At 39.3% G+C, this 20,868-nt stretch overlaps 2 protein-coding genes across 4 annotated transcripts in view; both read left to right on the plus strand.

Moving 5' to 3' along the window:
- Nucleotides 1-785: 785 nt before the first annotated feature.
- LOC107740769 (snaclec agglucetin subunit beta-1-like) lies at nucleotides 786-8,117 on the plus strand. Its single transcript, XM_016553274.1, has 3 exons — nucleotides 786-1,135; nucleotides 4,421-4,509; nucleotides 7,980-8,117. Exons 1-3 carry the CDS (start codon nucleotides 814-816, stop codon nucleotides 8,115-8,117), a joined length of 549 nt encoding a protein of 182 aa, XP_016408760.1. The 5' UTR covers nucleotides 786-813.
- Nucleotides 8,118-18,512: 10,395 nt separating this feature from the next.
- LOC107740749 (cerebellin-1-like) overlaps nucleotides 18,513-20,868 on the plus strand; it is a 5,297-nt gene continuing 2,941 nt past the window's right edge. Inside the window, exons 1-3 of one of the 3 annotated variants that reach the window (XM_016553258.1) lie at nucleotides 18,513-18,615; nucleotides 19,896-20,340; nucleotides 20,460-20,579. In XM_016553258.1, coding sequence (XP_016408744.1) covers nucleotides 20,083-20,340; nucleotides 20,460-20,579 — 378 coding nt within the window. In that variant the 5' untranslated portion in view covers nucleotides 18,513-18,615; nucleotides 19,896-20,082. Of the gene's footprint in view, nucleotides 18,616-19,718; nucleotides 20,341-20,459; nucleotides 20,580-20,868 lie in introns of those variants that run through there. The other 2 variants (XM_016553259.1, XM_016553257.1) reach the window with 2 other exon arrangements.

Below are 20,868 nucleotides of genomic sequence, written 5' to 3' on the forward strand. Positions count from 1 at the left end.
ACTGAAACACTTCCAGGCGTATGCCCTGGCTGCCCTCGTCAGTTCTGGGCTGCGTTCCACTTCACTTTTAGACACGCACTCGCGAACTTCCCTAAGCATTTCCCCTCGGGAGAATCCCCGCCGCCATTTTGAAGTGCGTTCCTCTTCGTCAAGTGGACGAGGGAAGATTACATGGACATACCCTCGACCCCTCGATTTTGACCGAGGGAGCGAGTCAGCTTCATATGCACACTTCAGGCCACTCTGTAGACCACAATGCGTCATCCCAGATCGCGTTTACTTTATCCCCACCCCAAACAACTCTATAATATATAAATGATTTTTTTTTTACATTTATAACAGCCCAAGCATATCTATTTACATATAGAATGCTGCACCAAACAAATTCGTAAGGGGAAACGTAAACAATAAACCAACTCCATAGCGGATTCTAAGTGATCTAGGGCTTAGGACGTTCCAATTCAGCCCATTCCAAGGGTTCCAACAGTATTGGGCACTCATGTAACGTAATCAATGACGTACATCCAAGTAAACGAGACGGAGGGAAGTTAGCGAGTGAAGGGCATAAAAAAAGTGAACTGGAACGCAGCCCCGGAAGAATTGTAGCCTCACTCACTAGTCGCTACCTTCGGTACCATTGGTACTTACGCTACTGAAGAAAAACAAGTACCGGCAGGATTTTAAAATGTTTATACCGACTTCGTTCTCGTGACATCCCTATAACAGGCTCACACTCGTTAGAGAAAATGAATTTGGCTTTAACGTCTTGACTATTTTTGATTTTTCACAGGAAGTGCAAACGCAACAGAGAAAATGGTTTTGAGCAAGACTACAAAGACATGGATTGATGCTCAGGAGTACTGCAAACATCATTATACAAACCTGGCTACCATTAGGAGTAAAGAAGACAATGATGAGATAATCAAGTTGATATACAGTTTGCAGGTTTTTGTCTGGATTGGATTGTACAGAGACAATTGGAAGTGGTCAGATCAGGCAAACATCACTTCCTCAACCCAACTCACTACTCAGACATTTAGAGTGCAGAGCTATAACTGCGTTGGTGCAAATGTTTATCCTCGTACACTTGAAGACTGGACATGCACCTCAGCTTATTACTTCTGCTGTAACACTGGTAGGTCTGTCCTGAACTATTTTGTACAATCATTTGTTTGTTATTTGTTGACAAACACTGAATAGGAAAATGTGACTTTCATTTAAATTATCTACTTCAGACTTTTACAAAGTACGGTTTTGGTGAAAAAAAGCCAAACCTATCAATTTTAACATTTTGTTATTTATTTAGAAATGTTACACACTAGACAAAATAATTCTAATGTCACAAATAATATTCTCAAGGTTTACTGGGTTTTATATGATTCTTTTGTAGTGTGGGTTTGGTGAGGAGTACTAAAATTGAACATTTTTCACAGTCTTCCAAATTGACCCAAACCTAATCAGTTTTTACATAAAGTAATTAATTAAAGTGTTAGTTCACCCAAAAATGAAAATTAGCCCATGTTTTACTCACCCTCAAAGCATCCTAGGTGTATATGACTTTATTCTTTCAGACGGATCCAATCGGAGTTATATTTTAAATTATCCTTGCTCTTCAAGCGTTAGAATGGGAGTAGGTGGGTGTTTTTGTTCAACAGTCCAAAAGTAGTCAAATAATGCGTGCGCATCTGTAATAAAACATGTTTTACACGGCTTCGGGGGGTGAATAAAGGCCTCCTGTAGCGAATCGATGTGTTTTTGTAAGAAAAATACCCATATTTAAAATGTTATAAATTATTTTTTTCTAACTTCCGCTGACTGTCATACGTGCAAGCCATTCCGGCGGATGACGTAGGACGTATGCGTCGCGCATGTGCCGGTGATTAGTGACGAATGCGGAAGCGCGACGGAGAGAGAACAAAACAAAAAGGTGGTCACGAATTAGAAGCACAAAACGAGGATTTGTAAAGATAAATGTAGGAGGTTTTCGATATAAGCCAAGAGGAGACTGGTTTTCATTTGGTAAAGTAAAGAAACTTTGCTTCCTTTGCCCCTGTAAACTGGCGAGACTAGCATATCTCACTGGCACGTGCGCGTGTACATCCTACGTCATCCACCGGAATGGCTTGCATGTATGACAGTCAGCGGAAGTGAGAGAAAAGTGTTTATAACGTTTTAAATATGGATATTTTTCTTACAAAAGCACATCGATTCGCTACAGGAGGCGTTTATTCATTATGGATGTGCGCGCTTTATTTGACTACTTTTGGACTGTTGAACAAAAACACCCACCTACTCCCATTCTAATGCTTGGAAGAGCAAGGAAAAATGTTACTATAACTCTGATTGGATTCGTCTGAAAGAAGAAAGTCATATACACCTCATATACATTTTTTTTTTCAAGTCATATACATGCTTTGAGGGTGAGTAAAACATGGACTAATTTGCATTTTTGGGTGAAATAACCCTTTAATTCATCAACTAATTTATCAAATGAGACGACAAGTTTTAAGTATTGTACCGGCAAAATATTTACAGTCTCAAACCAGAGCCTTCGCTCTCTGTATTGATGGCCAAATGTGCCAAGCTGCTGTTTCGAGCATCACCAGCTGCTTCTCAGATACAGGTATGTCTAGGAGACAGGACAAACATCTCTCACATATGGAGAGGAGTAGGGTTACTGTATGGCGGTTCACTCTGAAGTTAAAGCTGGAGTCCGTAACTTTTTTTGTGTTCAAAATGTAAAATTTTTTTATAATAAGCGAGTACACCATGAATCCATTTTCCAAACCGTGTTTTTGGCTTGTCCTGAATCACTACGGTACACCTATAATAAGTGTTTATATTCAGACTATTTTAGACTGGTTCGGGTAGGTACCGCTGCGGAGTACTGCAAAGAGTATTACCTGCATGATTCGTCATAGACATAAACGGAAAGAAGTAGCTCCGGCTACAATGTACTTCCGCAAGATGCACACAGTTCTGTTTATTAACCGCTAGAGCACCAAAAGTAACGGACTGCAGCTTTAAGTTAGATGAATATACACTATATATGCGCATATCAAGTGTTTATGAGAAGTGTGGGAGTATTAACCCGCTTACTGCATGACATGGAGGTGCCCGCACAATCCCTTTCATTTTTTTCCTGCGGAAAGAACTTAAAATACTCTGTCATTTTTGGTCATACAGATAAGAGCAGCCTAATAGGCTACAACATTTGAAAAAAAAAAAATTGCTGCTTTCATTTATGTACACTCACAATAACACCAAAACTTTGTGCTTTTGTAAAATAGAGAAAATAAAGAGGATGTGCTTGCCATTGGCCCCGCCCCCAGACCTGTACATCATCTTACATTTCAGTTACAGTTGACAGTTGACAAACATGATACAGGGCAACAACTCCGTAAATGCAGTTATGCCCTAAAATTAAATATATTGGGGCAAAAAATGCCCCTGTATGAGTTTTTGTCTCATATTTATATCAGCGAGAGCAATATCACATGAGTGATTTAGTCCTGAATATCACAAGTTTAAATGTGATTTTATTCAACAGTTCAGTAAATAAGTTGATATTGTGTTATATTTTAAACAGAATTTTATGTGTTTTTGTTCAATTTTGCAGAGAATATATTACCTTTAAAGCCACAGCAGAACTGTTGCGTCTCCGAGCAATGCTTTCTGCCATCTAATCTCTGTGATCTCCACGACAATAAACCGGTTACATGCCTCACAGACAAAAGAAAGAAATCTATAGAAAGATTGAAATGTCTACTTTTAAATGAACCAATAAAAAAAAAGAATAAATAAAAAAAAATATATGAATCAATGATTCAAAGGTCCATTCATAAAGGAAGTCGTTTACTGAATTCCTGCAAAGAATGGAGCTGAATGGATGAACTGTTGATCATAATTAGAATGGACATAATTTGGCTTTGTACAGAAAATTGCAAGTTAATTGCATTAATAATTACTATATGATATAAACGTAATCTTTAAAACATTATGGACATGACAGCGCTGAAGCGTCCCGACGTCATAAATCTATCCCTTATAAATCCAAAAATCCTCGCTGTTTAGACAAAGTGAGTTTATTCATTTTTCAGACAGGCCTCCATCTTTCTACAAAATGCTTACTGTTGACGTAAATAAAAAAATGGGCAGCCTTTGATCTCTCACTTGAAAACATGAAATATAGTCGGATGAAAATGTAATTTTACTCTGGATGCACCCCTCATATGTGGTGGATAAACAGCGATTTTCTTCGACTTTCTATTAAAGCACGTTAATGCAGTAAATACAGACTTAAACGCACAACTTAAATAGGGTTTTGTTCTTTTGGTAAAAACTTTATTTTTTCATGGTAAGTTTGACATTTGCATGGAATTGCCCATATAGTAAAACATACAACGTGTTTTTCCCACAGTCAAGAGGAACAGGCAGGTGATCCGAGTGCAGGTGAAAGCTGCTGAGAATGTGGATGAAGCTAAACTGATGGTGCTCGTCTTAAACAAGGTTAACTTTATAATACTCATCTGACTAGAATTAATTGTGGAACATACAGTATAGAAAACAGCAAATATCAGGTCAGTTTAACCCTTCTGTTCAGCGTCTTTTTGACCCCAAATGACATTTGATGAAATAAAAGAAAAATGTTCCCTTTATCAAAATGGCACGAGATTTTGTACCACTGTCAACACTTGCTAGCTCTACAACTAAAAAATGAAATTGGATTGATATCTGGTATGTTAGTGTGAAAAAAAAGTCACACTCAGGATGTTGAAATGAAATGGGGAAATTATCAGATAGATACTTTTTCTTTTGAATTTGTCAAATAAAATCACTAAATCCGCCACAATGCAGAACACAAAATGAAGTGGCAACCCTTCCACTCATCCACTGTAACCCACTCATAAGAAATGAAAAATTTACGCGACATGAATTGCTGTCTCTTACATAATTTGTAACATAACTACAATGCAGAACACACACAGAAATGATTGAGTGCCACCACAGCACGTCCACAATGGAGAACAAATGCAAACACACACACTAATACACACATCTAACACCATATTCAGGTTTGACTTTAATTTTTCCATATAATTGCAAAAAAAATTACACTTCAGTACAAAAAAAAAATCCTTGACAAAGAGTCTTTTTTATTATTATTATTATTATTATTATTATTATTATTATTATTTTATAATGTCCTAACATAAATCTAAAAAAAAAAAAAAACTTGTGAAAAGATCTATACCTACATGGAAATGACAAATGAGCCATTGAGTAATGCCCTAGAGCCCTAGAGCCATCTGGTGGCCGTAGTTGATTTTTTTTTTTTTTTTTTTTAGAAGTGTTTCTTTTCAAGTAGATGGAAACAATTCCCCATTTAACCACTGCACATTGGCCATGCTATCTCCATGAATGAAAATTAGAAATGTGGGTCTTTTATAAAGTGAATTTTACATAAAAAGAAGTTTTTTTTCTATAATTTTTTAAAGAATATATGTTTTAATTTATTTATATATGGGTCATTGACATATAAGGATTTTCGACAGGCAAATTTTAAAATACAAAAATTAGTAATATATTTTGTAGTTGTTCAAACATTAACAATGTTGTGTACCCATAAATGCATATTAAAATTTTAAATTAAGTGATTTTAGTGTTTTTTCATCTAGATGAATCGGACATAGCCTTAAAAAATGTCATGTGGTGCGACGATGATTTATATTAAAATTAATTAATTTCCTTAACATGCTTAACATTTTTATTTAGATGTTCTCAGTAATTAAAGTATTTAGAAACAAAGTATTTGCATTTCTTTTGAGTTTTTGTAAACAATGATCTCATATTTTTGTTCTATAATTTTAAAGTTGCCTTTCTTAAATGTAGTTAGCGGACTTATTTTTCTGTAAATTGCATAACACTGATAAAAAAAAATTCCATTCACTTAAGCATACTGTAGCAGTGATTCATATTTCAGCCACATAAATTAGATCATTTATTTTTTATTTAATACAGTTATTGCTATTATTGGTCACACTACATGATGAGTGGTTGCTCCAAATGACACAAAGACTTTATATCATTAAAAATCTATTTAAAGAAACGTGTGAAAAGTGCAGCACATGGCATTAACTGCAGTCATTTTTTTAGACCCAGTTATTTCTAAACTTTGCCCAATCTTGTCTGCTCAAATGACCCTTCGCCGGGAGTTTGATTAACAGGCGATCTGACCAATCATAACGCCAAATCCACCATTTCTGTCTGATAAACAAACCAGACAGGAGAGTAGTTTAACGTTGGTGGACTTGAACTTGAAAAATAGTGTGTATTGACATCTCTTCACAGTTGAAACTAAATAACTTCTGATGTTCATTCATGTTTATTTTGTGTTATAACTAGTAACAGATGATTGGTTCACATGCCGCTTGAACTGAGGTGCTACAGCGATCTGTCATGACACATTAAAGAGCCACAAAACAGTATTTGTTGTTTGAATTTCTAAAAAAAAAAGACAAAATTTGAACTCTAAGACTTTGTTTAATAACTTGCTCTGTCTTGTATGTCTGCACATTGTCAGTGTCTTCTTTGCTCCGTGATGTATTTTCACTGCATGAGAACATGATGTGTTGCATGAAAGTGCAATGGTTTGTCAGACGTAGCAACAGTAACTAAGGAGGGCAGGACTTTGCGAAGGGTTCATTTAGAGTAGCGGAAGGTTGCTGGCTCAGGTTCTGAGATGAAATCATAAACATCTTTCTTACAGTAGAAAATTACATCTAGAGTTTGTGCTTGACTGCAGGGTCAGAATTAACATGCTGCCTATGGCGAGCATTTATTTTACTTTCCTTGGCAGTGGAGTCTGGTAAAATAGATTAAAATAGTTATTAATAAATATATAATAAATTACTAATAAATGCATAATTACCAAACTAAAATTACATGCTCTAAATTATTTATTTTTTTGCATTTTTCTCATATTGTAAAAAGATTAAACATAAACTGTCTGAAATGACCCAAATTGCATAAAAATCTATTCCAAATTATACTAAAATAAAGTATTTTATGTATATAAACCATTAATTGAATATAAAAGCAGAAAAAAACTGCCAATCTGGGACATATTTGGTCGCACCACATGATATTTTAAAATTTAGTCAAAATTTACAAGCACAAAACTGGCCACCTAAACAAAACAAACTAGCTTCCAATGAAAGGTCACTACGGAATTTATAATTAAAATAAATAGTTGTAAAAATAACTTAATATCCATTGTTTTTCTGAGGTCATACCACATGATATCCAAATTTGGATACTAACTACATACCAGACATTAAAAAGTTTTTTTTTTTTTTCAAATTTGAAAGAGATTATTGCCAATTATGGCCGGACGGTCGCACCACATGATGTTTTGACACTTTGAATAACAGAAAAATTACCATTAACTAATGTTTTTTGGATAAGTTAAAGTTGGTACATATGTGGGAGAGGTACTTCTTATATGCAGCATCTTTTTTATGCATTTAAACCAATTTTTAACTGAAAAAATGCAATCGGACAAAAAATTTAGGCGTCATGTCATTGACCCATTTATTAAAAAAATACCATAAATCCTCCCAAAACAGCACAAATGTAAAAACAATAATGAACTGAGTAAAATTACATTTGTAAACGTTTTGTTACAATTACATTTTATCCTTTATCCTACAGCCGGAGTGTACACCACAAACGAATGGCTTACAACGGTTAAACATCAGTCTAAAAAATTTGATTTCCCCTTTAGTGTGAACAAAAACCCACATCAGTCAGTCTTCTTGTACAGACAAAACACAATGCTTTGTGTTTGGAGTTTTGACCATTTCTGCTCTTTTTGAAAGATTTATAAAGTAAGAGATGTTAATTCTGAGCTGAAATGCCTCAAACTTGTTTGCGTGGAATTCCTTCACTGAGTAATCGAAGGCTGTTTCTGTGTTTAGTTAAAGCAGACGCTGAGCAATCAGGACGTCACAATGGAATGGAGGACGCAACCCAACGGGAAGGTCTTTCAGAAGAACAGGACTGGACAAAAACATAGTGAAGCAAACACTACTCATGTTTGTCCTTCTTTTGGGTGAAATTTATTTAAAATTCATGCAATTTATTCTTCGTTACAGATATGTGAATTATTACATTAGACTAACAATTTATAATAATTTCTCAAAAATAGTTACATATATTCATTTTGCATTTATTCATTTAGTTGACATATGTATGCCTAAATATGATCTAACAAATGGTAGGATGTAGGGATGCACAATATTAGATTGTTGCTGATATCGCAAATGCCAATATTTTTCAAATTATTTTGGCCAATAGCCGATGCTGATACTGATGTATTTCCCTTTGGAAATGCCTCAAACTTGTTTGCGTGGAATTCCTTCACTGAGTAATCGAAGGCTGTTTCTGTGTTTAGTTAAAGCAGACGCTGAGCAATCAGGACGTCACAATGGAATGGAGGACGCAACCCAACGGGAAGGTCTTTCAGAAGAACAGGACTGGACAAAAACATAGTGAAGCAAACACTACTCATGTTTGTCCTTCTTTTGGGTGAAATTTATTTAAAATTCATGCAATTTATTCTTCGTTACAGATATGTGAATTATTACATTAGACTAACAATTTATAATAATTTCTCAAAAATAGTTACATATATTCATTTTGCATTTATTCATTTAGTTGACATATGTATGCCTAAATATGATCTAACAAATGGTAGGATGTAGGGATGCACAATATTAGATTGTTGCTGATATCGCAAATGCCAATATTTTTCAAATTATTTTGGCCAATAGCCGATGCTGATACTGATGTATTTCCCTTTGTTTAGAAAAAACACCAAGTCTCTCCTGTGTGGAAATTATTTTTAAGTTATTTTTGAGCAAAACCTTGACAAAAATTAAAACTCATAAACTCATAAACATTATTAAAGTTATGTTTTAATTAGAGTACATTGTATATAAGTTTTCACAATTCATTTGAAAAAATATTACATATTAATGAATAAATATACGGAAGTTCTAAGCGGCCATGCATTATTATTTTTTTCCTTCTTGTTTTCTCGTTATAACGACTTAATTTTCTCGTGATCTCGACATAAGTTGTTTTCTCGTTATAACGACTTAATTTTCTCGTGATCTCGACATAAAGTTGTTGTTTTTTTTTTTTACAATGATTGTTTGATCTACTGTTGCTATAGTAACGAACTCAACTTTGACACGCATCTGATGGACAGATAAACCATGCGCTCTTACTGTAGCCTATGTCGTGGATATTTCAGCAAATAAACAACTCCCGTTATGTCGAGATCACAAGAAAATTAAGTCGTTATAACAAGAAAACAAGAAGGAAAAAATATATATTGCATGGCCGCTTAGAACTTCCGTATAAATCTGTATACAATATTTAATTTATAACTGTTTGTGATTTTTATTCATGTAAACTATAGCTTCTGGCCTTTAAATCAAAACAGACTGATTTTAAGACTTTGATACTGCTTTATTTATTTAGAAACACAAGTCTCTTAATGATATTTGTGTATTTTACCTATATTTTATTACAAGTAGGCCAACAACACCCTCTGAATAAATAAAACGCGTTGAAGATGGGCATTAGGAGCACTAGTGATTGTTTACTCTGTTGCACATCGGAGATGTCATTCTGCATGTGCATTCTCAAATTAAATGCAACAATCCATAACAGTGAATCTAATCATCAATGAGGCAAACGTTTGCTTGAAGAATGACCACACTGCTGTGATCTTATCAATATCACACCCTGAGCACATGTGAGTTATTCGTCTTTATTGTCAAGATATATTGGTATAATTTTTTCAAATGCTAATGTTTACATTTTAAAGGGGTCATATGATGCTGCTAAAAAGAACATTGTTTTGTGTATTTGGTGTAATGAAATGTGTTTATGCGGTTTAAAGTTAAAAAAACACATTATTTTCCACATACTGTACATTATTGTTTCTCCTCTATGCCCCGCCTTTCTGAAACGCGTCGATTTTTACAAAGCTCATCTATTCCACTATTAGTACAAGCCTGTTATTTTTACAGAAAACGTACTCAGTTTAAAAGTCAGTCATCTGATTGTACTGTGCATAAATAAATGAGCGTTTATGAATTACACAGACGGGGAGCACGTCGCGAAAAAAAAAAACGGCATAGCTGTTCTTATGGTGCCTTCGCGTGCTATCACAAACTTTATAACATCAAATTCTCCAAAACTGTTTGCCAAGCTTACGATTAAATGTAATATTTGAAATCATCAACGAAATCTGACAACAACTATCATAAATGTTGTTTATTTTGCTCAAATACCGTTAAAAAAGCTTATTTTTCCAGCTAGACTAGCTAGTGCACATGTGCAATCCTAGGCGCACGTCTCAGAACGCTGACTGTTTCTATAGCAACCGTTAAGAACTGAAATAAACAATCATGATGTGGTCATATACATTTTTTAATCACCGTGTACCAGAAAGCAAATATCAAATATGGAATTGGTACATCCCTATTTTGTTATATTTATATGTGAATATTTAGAAAAACTTAGAATATTAAATGATATAGACTAATATTATAATATGTACAACAAACATGGTTTTGTACTATGATTATGTGGTTATGGTTCTTCTTTGTAATAAAGTATCTAATGCACTTTTATTTTAGTTACAGTAATTCTGTTGTGTGTTTGTCATTTTTATTATTTTGTCTTAAACGTGTCCTTGTAGTATTAATTATTTATTTATTAGTTGTAGTTTATTTGGTATATCAGTTTTAGTACTTCTCGTTAAATGAAATGAAATGAAAAAAATGTTTTTTTGGCAACTAGCAAAAAATGGTTTTTATATTGATATTTTATTTTATTTCAGTTAAAGTTTATTTGAAGTAACAATGCATTTGCAATACTTTTAAAGTTAAAAATCTCACAATGTGAAACAGACAACAAATGCTGCGCTCAATATACTGTATTTCTCTTTAGACTGCAGGATAATATACAGATTTATTTACCTTATATTAACTATATATATATATATATTAACTATATAATTTGACTGGATAATATTGTTTATGGAAATATGTTAATTAATTAACAATTAAAATATGTGTTCCTAATGAATCTAGCTAATCTACACAGTCTATACTGTTATGATCTATAGATATGATATTAAATTATTATAAATATTAACAAATAAAAGTACTAGGCTTATTAATAATGCAATTTAAATCAATGTAAAAATGCTGTTAACAACCCATTTTATATCCACAATCTGATGCATTTCCAAGTAAAACATGTTCTCAATGAGAGAAAAACAGGGTGGGACTTTTATCCCTGAAGAACTGATTGGTCTCTAAATGATAAGTGGTTGAAAAATATGAGCGCAATTTACTACTTTTTTGGAGGAAAATTGCTTAAAAATCCAAAATCCAAGTTTTTCTGCTCATCTTTCCCAGTCAAGGTCTGATGAGTCCTCCAGAGGGTGCTGTGTCTGATTTTGCTGCTTGAACTCGACTATGTAAAGCAGTTCCTTATCTGTCGGTCACTACGAGCTATGTCGTGACGACATTAGGGGGTTTACTTGGGAGCCCCAATCCTCTCTGACTTTAAGAGAAAACACCAATGAAATTTGGCTAGTGGATTTTGCATGCCTTCAAGCTGTGGTCACACCGCGACAGCTCTCATCTCCGTTGTAGACATTACTATTCATTCCAGTGTTGCCAAGTCCGTGGTTTTCCAGTGGAATTGGGCTACTTTATCACTATTGCCGCGGGTTGAAGCGATCCCAATAACGTGTATTTTAGCCCCGATTAACGCGATTTTTACCCCGGGGACCCCCCTCGAAACGCGATTATTTTGGGCTAGTTTTTGGCTAGTTTTGAGTAGCAATTGGGTGGGTTTTGTTGTGAAAACCTGGCAACCCTTTCCATCAAGCAGGTAACGTTATTATTGCTAACATAGCGGACTCATCGAAAAATACATTGGCATCATCTGTATTAAAGAGAAAATCACTTCATCCAATGTTTAAGTGAATAAAATTTTCTAAACTTAAAACGCATTTTTGCCCCTTTTGTGTTGTTTTACTACTTACACAATTATTTAAAGTATAAAATATTGTTATTTACAATACACAGCGTGGTTTTTAATCATAATTTTAGGGGGGACAACCCTCAGATAGGGGGGTCCTGTCTCCCCTGACCCCCCCGGGATTTCCACCTATGCACAGGGGTATAATTAGGCGACAGGTGCATCCACTCATTCAGATTTTTGCTTCTGAGCCGAGTGGATGATAGTGCTTGATCTCCACAAAGCCTTTTACCCATCTGACTGGAAGCTGTTCCTGGTTGGCGTTACGGTGCAAACAGCACTGTCCCTGCCATTAGCGATTCCCCTTGGCATTTCAACTGAAAGAGCAGTTTCTCTAAAAGAGCAAATCACGGTCAGTTTGCATCTTTTTAAAGATGCCGTTCCGTCCATGTCCCCTTGGTTGAGGTCTTTACCTCTCCTCTGTCGACGGACACGATCATTGTCTTCAGTGTCTGGGCATTTAACACGCTGAAGCTGCAATCGTGAATGACTCATTCGTCTATTGTGGGCGTATGAGCATAGCTTCGCTGCCATCTCGCCTCTCCCTCCTCAAGGGGAACGGAGCGGCACCCTCTGTCTCTACCCATCCTGGTTTCCCTGTCACGAGCAGGGGACCACCGTCAAGAGCTCTGGGAGATCTGAGGGTCACAGTAAGAGCTTCTCCGCCCTGTCCCGAGCCCTTGCGGCTAGAGGATTGGTTTTTCGGGGCGGGGCGCGGCTCACAGCCAAGTCCTGCACCGATGCCTTTCTTCCCAGAGGTGCATGAGGAGCTGGCAAATTCGTGGACGGCCCCTTTTTCAGCCAGAAGCCGCTCGTCTGCCTCCTCCGTCCACACTACCCTCGATGGCGGGGTGGCTAGGGGGTACGTTGACATTCCCCAGGTGGAGAGAGCGGTTGCGGTGCATCTGTGCCTGCAAAATGCTGCCACTTGGAGGAATTGTCCACGTCTCCCGTCCCAATCCTGTAAGCTGACGGTGGCTCTCACCGCCAAAGCTTACAGCGCTGCGGGCCAAGCCACCTCTACCATGCATGCCATGGCTATCCTGCAGGTCCACCAAGCCAAGGCACTAAAACAAATGCACGAGGGTAGTACCGACCCAGGGTTGATGCAGGAACTGCACTCAGCGACTAACTTCGCCCTCAGGGTCGATTAAAGTCACGGCACGGTCCCTCGGGAAGGCGATGTCCACATTAGTGGCCCAAGAGCGCCATTTCTGGCTCAACCTTGCTGAGATTGAGACAAAATAAATTTTCTTGACACTCCCATCTCACAGGTTGGCCTGTTCAGCAACACTGTCAAGGACTTTGCCCAGCAGTTCTCGGCAGTACAGAAACAGACCGAGGCGATCCAGCACATCACCGTTCCGTCGCGGGCCCAACTCAGTCTGCTCCTCACCGTGGGTGCCCCCCTGCGTCCTCCAGAGCACCTCCGCCCCGTGCTGAGACAGCATCAAGGCTGGCGCGTCGAGCCTCTCGCAGGATCATGGCCCAGTCACAAGAGCAGTTGTGCGATCACAGGGATCTGGTGCTCCGGCACCTCAGCCAGTTGGGGCTAACAAATGCACGAGGGTAGTACCGACCCAGGGTTGATGCAGGAACTGCACTCAGCGACTAACTTCGCCCTCAGGGTCGATTAAAGTCACGGCACGGTCCCTCGGGAAGGCGATGTCCACATTAGTGGCCCAAGAGCGCCATTTCTGGCTCAACCTTGCTGAGATTGAGACAAAATAAATTTTCTTGACACTCCCATCTCACAGGTTGGCCTGTTCAGCAACACTGTCAAGGACTTTGCCCAGCAGTTCTCGGCAGTACAGAAACAGACCGAGGCGATCCAGCACATCACCGTTCCGTCGCGGGCCCAACTCAGTCTGCTCCTCACCGTGGGTGCCCCCCTGCGTCCTCCAGAGCACCTCCGCCCCGTGCTGAGACAGCATCAAGGCTGGCGCGTCGAGCCTCTCGCAGGATCATGGCCCAGTCACAAGAGCAGTTGTGCGATCACAGGGATCTGGTGCTCCGGCACCTCAGCCAGTTGGGGCTTCGGGTCAACTGGGAAAAGAGCAAACTCTCCCCCATGCAGAAAATATATTTTCTTGGTATGGAGTTAGACTTGGTGGGTATGACTGCGCTTCTACCCAACGAGCATGCCCAGTCAGTGCTGAACTGCCTGAGTTCATTCAGAGGCAGGAACATGGTATCTCTGAAACACTTTCAGAGGCTCCTGGGGCATATGGCATCTGCAGCCGCAATGCTGCGGCTCGAATTGCTTCATATGAGACCACTTCAGCACTGGTTACACTCCCGAGTCCCGAGATGGGCATGGCGTCGCGGTACACTCCGCGAGACCATCACACCGACGTGTCGTCACTCATTCAGCCCCTGGATAGACCTTGCCTTTCTATGGTCCGGGGTGCCCTTAGAACAAGTGTCCCAGCATGTCGTTGTCACGACGGATGCCTCCAGTACGGGCTGGGGCGCTACATGCAATGGGCAGGCAGCCTCGGGACTCTGGACGGGGCCTTGACTCCGGGGCACCCAGAGCTTCAGGAGCTCTGAGCAGCTCTTTGTCTGTTACGGAGGTCAGTAGAAAGGGAAGGCTGTCTCCAAGCAGAGGTTGGCCCACTGGATAGTGGATGCCATCACCCTGACATACCAATCCCAAGGCGAGCCGTGCCCCCTGAGGGTGAGGGCTCACTCCACACAGAGTGTTGCTTCCTCCTATGCGCTGGCACACGGCGCCTCTCTGGCAGACATCTGTAGAGCTGCAGGCTGGGCGACACGAACACATTCGCAAGATTTTATAGTCACCGCGTTCAGACGGTATATTCCCGTGTGTTGGGTAACAGGTTAGTGGTGGGAAGAGCCGGCCGGTGTCACACTTGCTGCACCATTCCCCCTCACCCGAGGATGAGAGCACCTTTTTCCTCCTCCAGTACAGTTCCCCAGATGGCGAACCTTGGTTGATTATTCTCCAGCACCCCCGGCAGTCAGACTGGGCGGAGCAGTCTGACGTCAGGCCCAGTATCAATGTTAGCTTTCCCGGGTCTCCGGTCAGCCCCTTTACTGGGCTAGGTGTCCATATGGCTTGATTCCCTGCGGGCGATCCCATATGTGTATTCTTCCATGGTAAGGTTCCCCTCTCAGTGAACCCGTGTCTTTCCTTTGGCAGACCATTCTATCAGTCTCTGCTGGCAGTCGTTCCTCCCTACTCCTAGGTAGGACCTGCCTCAGAGACCCATTCCATATGTAGTACTGCCCCAGGCCTGGGTCAGTCCATATCAGTGTCTCCACATGATACCTCCCTATGGGCAGGATGTGGTCTCCGTATTGCCACTTTCCTTGAAGGCTCGCTTCCCCGTCGTTACTGCCAAGCTGTAACAACAAATAGGAAAGGTGTGAAGCATCTTTCATGAAGGTTGAAATCCCTTCTCTTAAGAAAATATTTTCTGGGGTAGGAACAGTGGCATGGCTATCTCCAGCAGCGATGTACTCAACTTTTGGTACCTTCGGGCGCGAAGGTCAGCGAATTTGCTACATTAATGTAATCAAATTAAATATAAAACCAAAGCTATTTGCCGCTGCGAGGGCATTAACGTTTTTATAAAAAATATTTTATAGTTTGTTATAGAAAAACAGAGTCCAGAGCCTCTATCAAAACAGTATAACAGGTACCTTCCGAGTAGAGACCTGCACTATCGCGGGACAACACTTGATGGGTGAGTGCGGGTAGACACTCGTGTGTGCGGGATGCGGGAGAATAAGGGTGTATCACAGTAGGCAATCTTAACCGTGCCTGAGTGCGTCTGACCCCCAAAGCCTGGTTCATTTGACTAGTGTGATCGCTCCGGTTCGTTTAGCCGCCCCTGGCTCGGTTGGAAGATGTGGGCCAGAGCGCGGTTCACTTGTGCTCGGTCGCGGCACGCATGTAGTGTCGGAGTGCTGAACTTCTGATACGTGCAGCATGATTGAGTGAACATATCTGAGCATCAAAAGTGATAGATCTGTAAAGCAATATATTGTGAGAGGGCCGTGTGTTATCGCGTCCCAGACAACGCAAAATAATAAACCACAAAGTTAACAAAACGATGCACTCCACTGTGCTGAGCGAGAGCGCTTCTCTGAAGTGGTGGAGCTAGACTTTTATACATGGGGTGGCCAAGGCTAATTCAGGGGGTCCATAGACCATGACAGAAAATCAGTGTGTAACTCCAACCTGACATAAAAACGCATGAATAAATTATATGATTACTGATTAATTCACATTACCCCTCATTAGTTAAATATACAGGGAACCCTATTGTCAAGGTTAAAAGTAATTGATTTGTATTCAAGTTCATATTAGACCATTTTTTTATAGTAATATTATAGGCCCTATCTATACATTTTATTAATTATAATAAAAAAGAGCATAAATGAGTAAATAAATAATACATTTAATTTTTGCAAATTTCTCCTCTCTAATGTACATTTTTCTCACTAGTTAATGGACACTGAATGGATTTTCGGCTGTTATGTGACAATGCAAAACAGTCTCACGGCATTTCGTGACTGGGTTGAAAAATGTATTCTAGCTGCTGTCTTTCGGCTGTTGAAACATTAATTGGACGATTACATGAGACACTATACATTCAGTAAGTTGTAGTGCATCTTTCAACATGAATCGGATGTTTATTTAATGTTTATTTCATGCTTTTTAGAATGCACTTCTGCTTCGCTTGAACTGAGGCAAAGCAGGAGCGAGCATGAACTGTCACGCTTCTCAAGAGCTCCAAAACTGTATTTATCGTTCGAAATTCTTCATAAAACTAACAGAATTTGAATGCTCAGACTTTGTTTCCTATTATCAAAGTGACCTGCTCTGTCTTGTCTGTCAGTGAGTTGTCTGTGTCGTGTTTTGCGCTCCATGATGTTCATCTTGCCTTATTCTGGGTCCGAATAAAACATCAGGTCATGCACAGACTATCCTGTCTCTTTTAATTTAAATCTATATTTATTCACATCGGCTTTTGAAAACCTCTTTGCAAACACACTTGCCTGAAAAAGTGCGGGGGACGAATTTACGTTACATTAAAAGTGTTGGGGGGGAGCACGTCCCCCACGTCCCCCGCGTGATCTACGCCCCTGCGTGTCCTCTCTGCTCGGCAATGTTTTTCACTCCGTAAGAAAATGAACGCGTGGCGCGAGAGGCTGGAAATGGACGAGATGCAGCACGATGCGAAACGTGTCACATCCTTGAGTTCGAGGCTAAAATACACATCCTGTCTCTTTTAATTTAAATCTATATTTATTCACACCGGCTTTTGAAACCCTCTTTGCAAACACACTTGCCTGAAAAAGTGCGGGGGACGAATTTACGTGATATTAAAAGTGTTGGGGGGGGGCACGACGTCCCCCGCGTGATCTACGCCCCTGTGTGTCCTCTCTGCTCGGCAATGTTTTTCACTCTGTAAGAAAATGAACGCGTGGCGCGAGAGGCTGGAAATGGACGAGATGAAGCACGATGCGGAACGTGTCGCATCCTTGAGTTCGAGGCTAAAATACACAAAAATGGACTTTGGCGTGCATATAATACGCATGTGTTTGGTGTGCATATGATACGCAGTTTTCGCATATATGATACGCATCTACTCCACAACCCTAAACCTACCCATCGCGTAACATATACACGCCATTTTTGTGTATCAGTACCACGAGTTTTCGTTTTTATTTGGTGTACTATTTATACGCACTTTCATGAACATTCAGTACGATTGAACAAAGAAAATGAAGTAGTAGCATATTAATTATTGGGGTGGCACCCGGGGTGGCCGATCAGATGTCAGGAGTGTCCTGTACAGACAGATACTAACACACACACACATAGAGAATAAACAACTTCTTCAAAGCTGTGTTGTTTAAACCCAAGCTCTAATCACCCCAGATAACCCAGATATGAAGTACTTTTTCTCAGCTAGCGGTTTCAGACAACATTCGTTTCTATGTTCTAATGTTTAAAGATAAAAAATAAAGTAACTGCTTTAATTGTAAATAGGTCATGTAGATTAGAGTATGTGTACTTTATCACGATAACAGGACGAGTAAGAGTAGAAACATCGCTATATTTAAAATCTGCTTGAACCGTGGGGAACTTTGGCAAGAACAGCTCTGATCCAAGCCTTACTGTGCTTCCCTGCTGCCATGCTATAAAATAAAAAACAGAAACCCTACACATGTCCACTGTTCTTTGATAATTAAAAATTCTCCAACAGGAACCCTGTAGAGTTAAATGCTTAATTTGCCAACATCAATTATTTTCCATCTCATCCCAAATCCACAGCGAAACTCCAGCTTTGCCGCCCAGTTTTGGCAACAGCTTTTCTGTCAGGAGCACCATGCTGCTTTAAAATACTGCCTACGCAGGCAGTGCACTAGGTTTTGGTTCAGAGCCACAGAGAGATGGACGGGATTGTCCAGTGATGGAGTGACAGTGAACCTGTAGCACTGAAGGTAAGACGACATTTGATGTTTAATAAGCTTTAATGATTTTAGTTCAGTGAGAGAGAGATACGCATTTGAGATGAACTCACACACAGTGCAGTACACTTTAGACAGAAGCTTTCCTGATGCATGAACACTGCTATTACACATTACAATACACTGTATCTAGATTGTATATAAATAGAATCCGTGAAAAAGCAGCAGCTGTGGTTTAACAGAACTGTAAAAACATTTTAGGCTATTGTTTTTAAATGTAAATTTAACATTTAGATTTCTTACAAAGCTTAAACTTAGATTTCTTCCGGTTTTTGTTCAGTAAGGGACAATCAACAGATTTTTACTGTAGCATTATACAGTCTTTTAATATTAAAATCATGATGATGTTTACAGTGGACTCAAAATATAGTGATTATATTTAGTTTTATGGAAACTACAGAAAAGCTTTTCTCATCTGGTGGATCGAGACCCAAAAACTGGTTGCAAAAGTCAAGAGACATTTAGACGTGTGTGTGTTTGTGTGTGAGTGTGTGTGTAGCTGACCAGACATGTGTGAGTGTGTGTGTGTGTGAGTGTGAGTGTGAGTGTGTGTGTGTGTGTGAGTGTGTGTGTGTGTGTTTACATACATATTTTTGTATTTTTTTGCGCATATTTTTTTTATTTTTTTGAGCATATTTTTATATCATATAATAAATTATATTACATTTTACTATAATATCATTTTATATTACTTTAATATGATATTTAGGACATTTTTGTTACTTTTGTTGGTTAATCAGGGAACTGTGTTGAATAAAAGTCCTGAAGAATGAGAAAAGCCATATTACAGTTACAATTATAATAAATAAATAAATACAAACTTAAACTTATTTTATTGGCACTTTTTATCATTGGTAATTTCATTTAGTTTAACTTCATGTACTAAAATATCTAAAACTGATAGATAAATAAATAAATAAATTAGACATTAAAAAAGATACCATGACAAAATAAATAAATAAATAAAAAATACAGCAAAATTACTAAAACTTTAAAAAATAATATAAAAACTGGAAATATAAAAATAAAACCTAATTTAAAATATGAATAAAAACTGTATCTCAGTGACACTAAAAGAACACTGGTGTGCGTGTGCTGGAATGTTTTGGAAGCATGATGGGAAGGCAGATGGTCTCTTCATAAGGGACGTCTGGTCCAGATGGCCGGTGTGAGTGTGTATTGCGGTGGTCCAGTGACTTACAACACACGCAAACGCTGAAGTGCGAAACTATCGAATGTGTATCTGCACACAGATCTTCCGATGTGCTCTTCTCCATCTGCATGTGCTGTTATCTAGTCTTGAGGTCTGGAAGGGAAGGCCCTTGTTCACTAGTGCGTCACCGCTGGATATTTCTGCATTTGCTCTGTACCTGCAGATAAAGCAGCAGAGGCAGGCAGTGAAACAAGCTAGAGGACGAACTAAAACATCGACGTATTCAGATGAGTGGCACGCGGTTAGCTCTTCTCTGTCTGATGGGGCCCCTGCTAGTTCGGGGCCAGAATGACACGGAGCCCATCGTGCTGGAAGGGAAGTGTTTAGTCGTTTGCGACTCCACTCCGGCCACAGAACCCGCTGGGTATGCTTTGGGAATGTCGGTGCGCTCCGGAAACGGCCGCATCGCCTTCTCGGCTGTGAGGAACAACAACCACGAACCGTCTGAGATGAGCAACCGCACCATGACCATATACTTCGACCAGGTAACGATGCATGGGATATATGATCGTTCCTTCCTTTCGCGGCTTTATCAGCAGCACATGAGGCAGCCAGTGCTGTAACAGACCCGACGCTTTCCATCTGTCTTTCTGTATTCCATCAGGTTCTGGTGAACGTCGGGAGCCATTTTGATCCGGCACGGAGCGTTTTCGTGGCTCCTAGAAAAGGAGTGTATAGCTTCAGTTTCAACGTGGTGAAAGTTTACAACAGACAAACTATACAGGTGCGTCAAAAGATCCATTCAGAAACACTTACGCAGAGCCTCATGAGGAAAACAAAAAGACCTTGTTGTTTCATATTTATTGTCTTTTAAACATTTTCTGAATAACAAATGTCAAAAATTTAAATGTGCTCACTCTCAGACCATCCCAGATCAGGATGAGTTTGTTTCTTCATCAGGTTTGTAGAAATGTAGCACTGCATCAGTGTCTCAGCAATGGATGCTCTGCAGTGAATGGGTGCCGTCAGAATGAGAGTCCAAACAGCTGATAAAAACATCACAATAATCCACA

The sequence above is a fragment of the Sinocyclocheilus rhinocerous genome, unplaced genomic scaffold (assembly GCF_001515625.1).
Source record: "Sinocyclocheilus rhinocerous isolate Xijiao unplaced genomic scaffold, SAMN03320098_v1.1 scaffold1456, whole genome shotgun sequence".
NCBI classification, from domain to species: Eukaryota; Metazoa; Chordata; class Actinopteri; order Cypriniformes; family Cyprinidae; genus Sinocyclocheilus; species Sinocyclocheilus rhinocerous.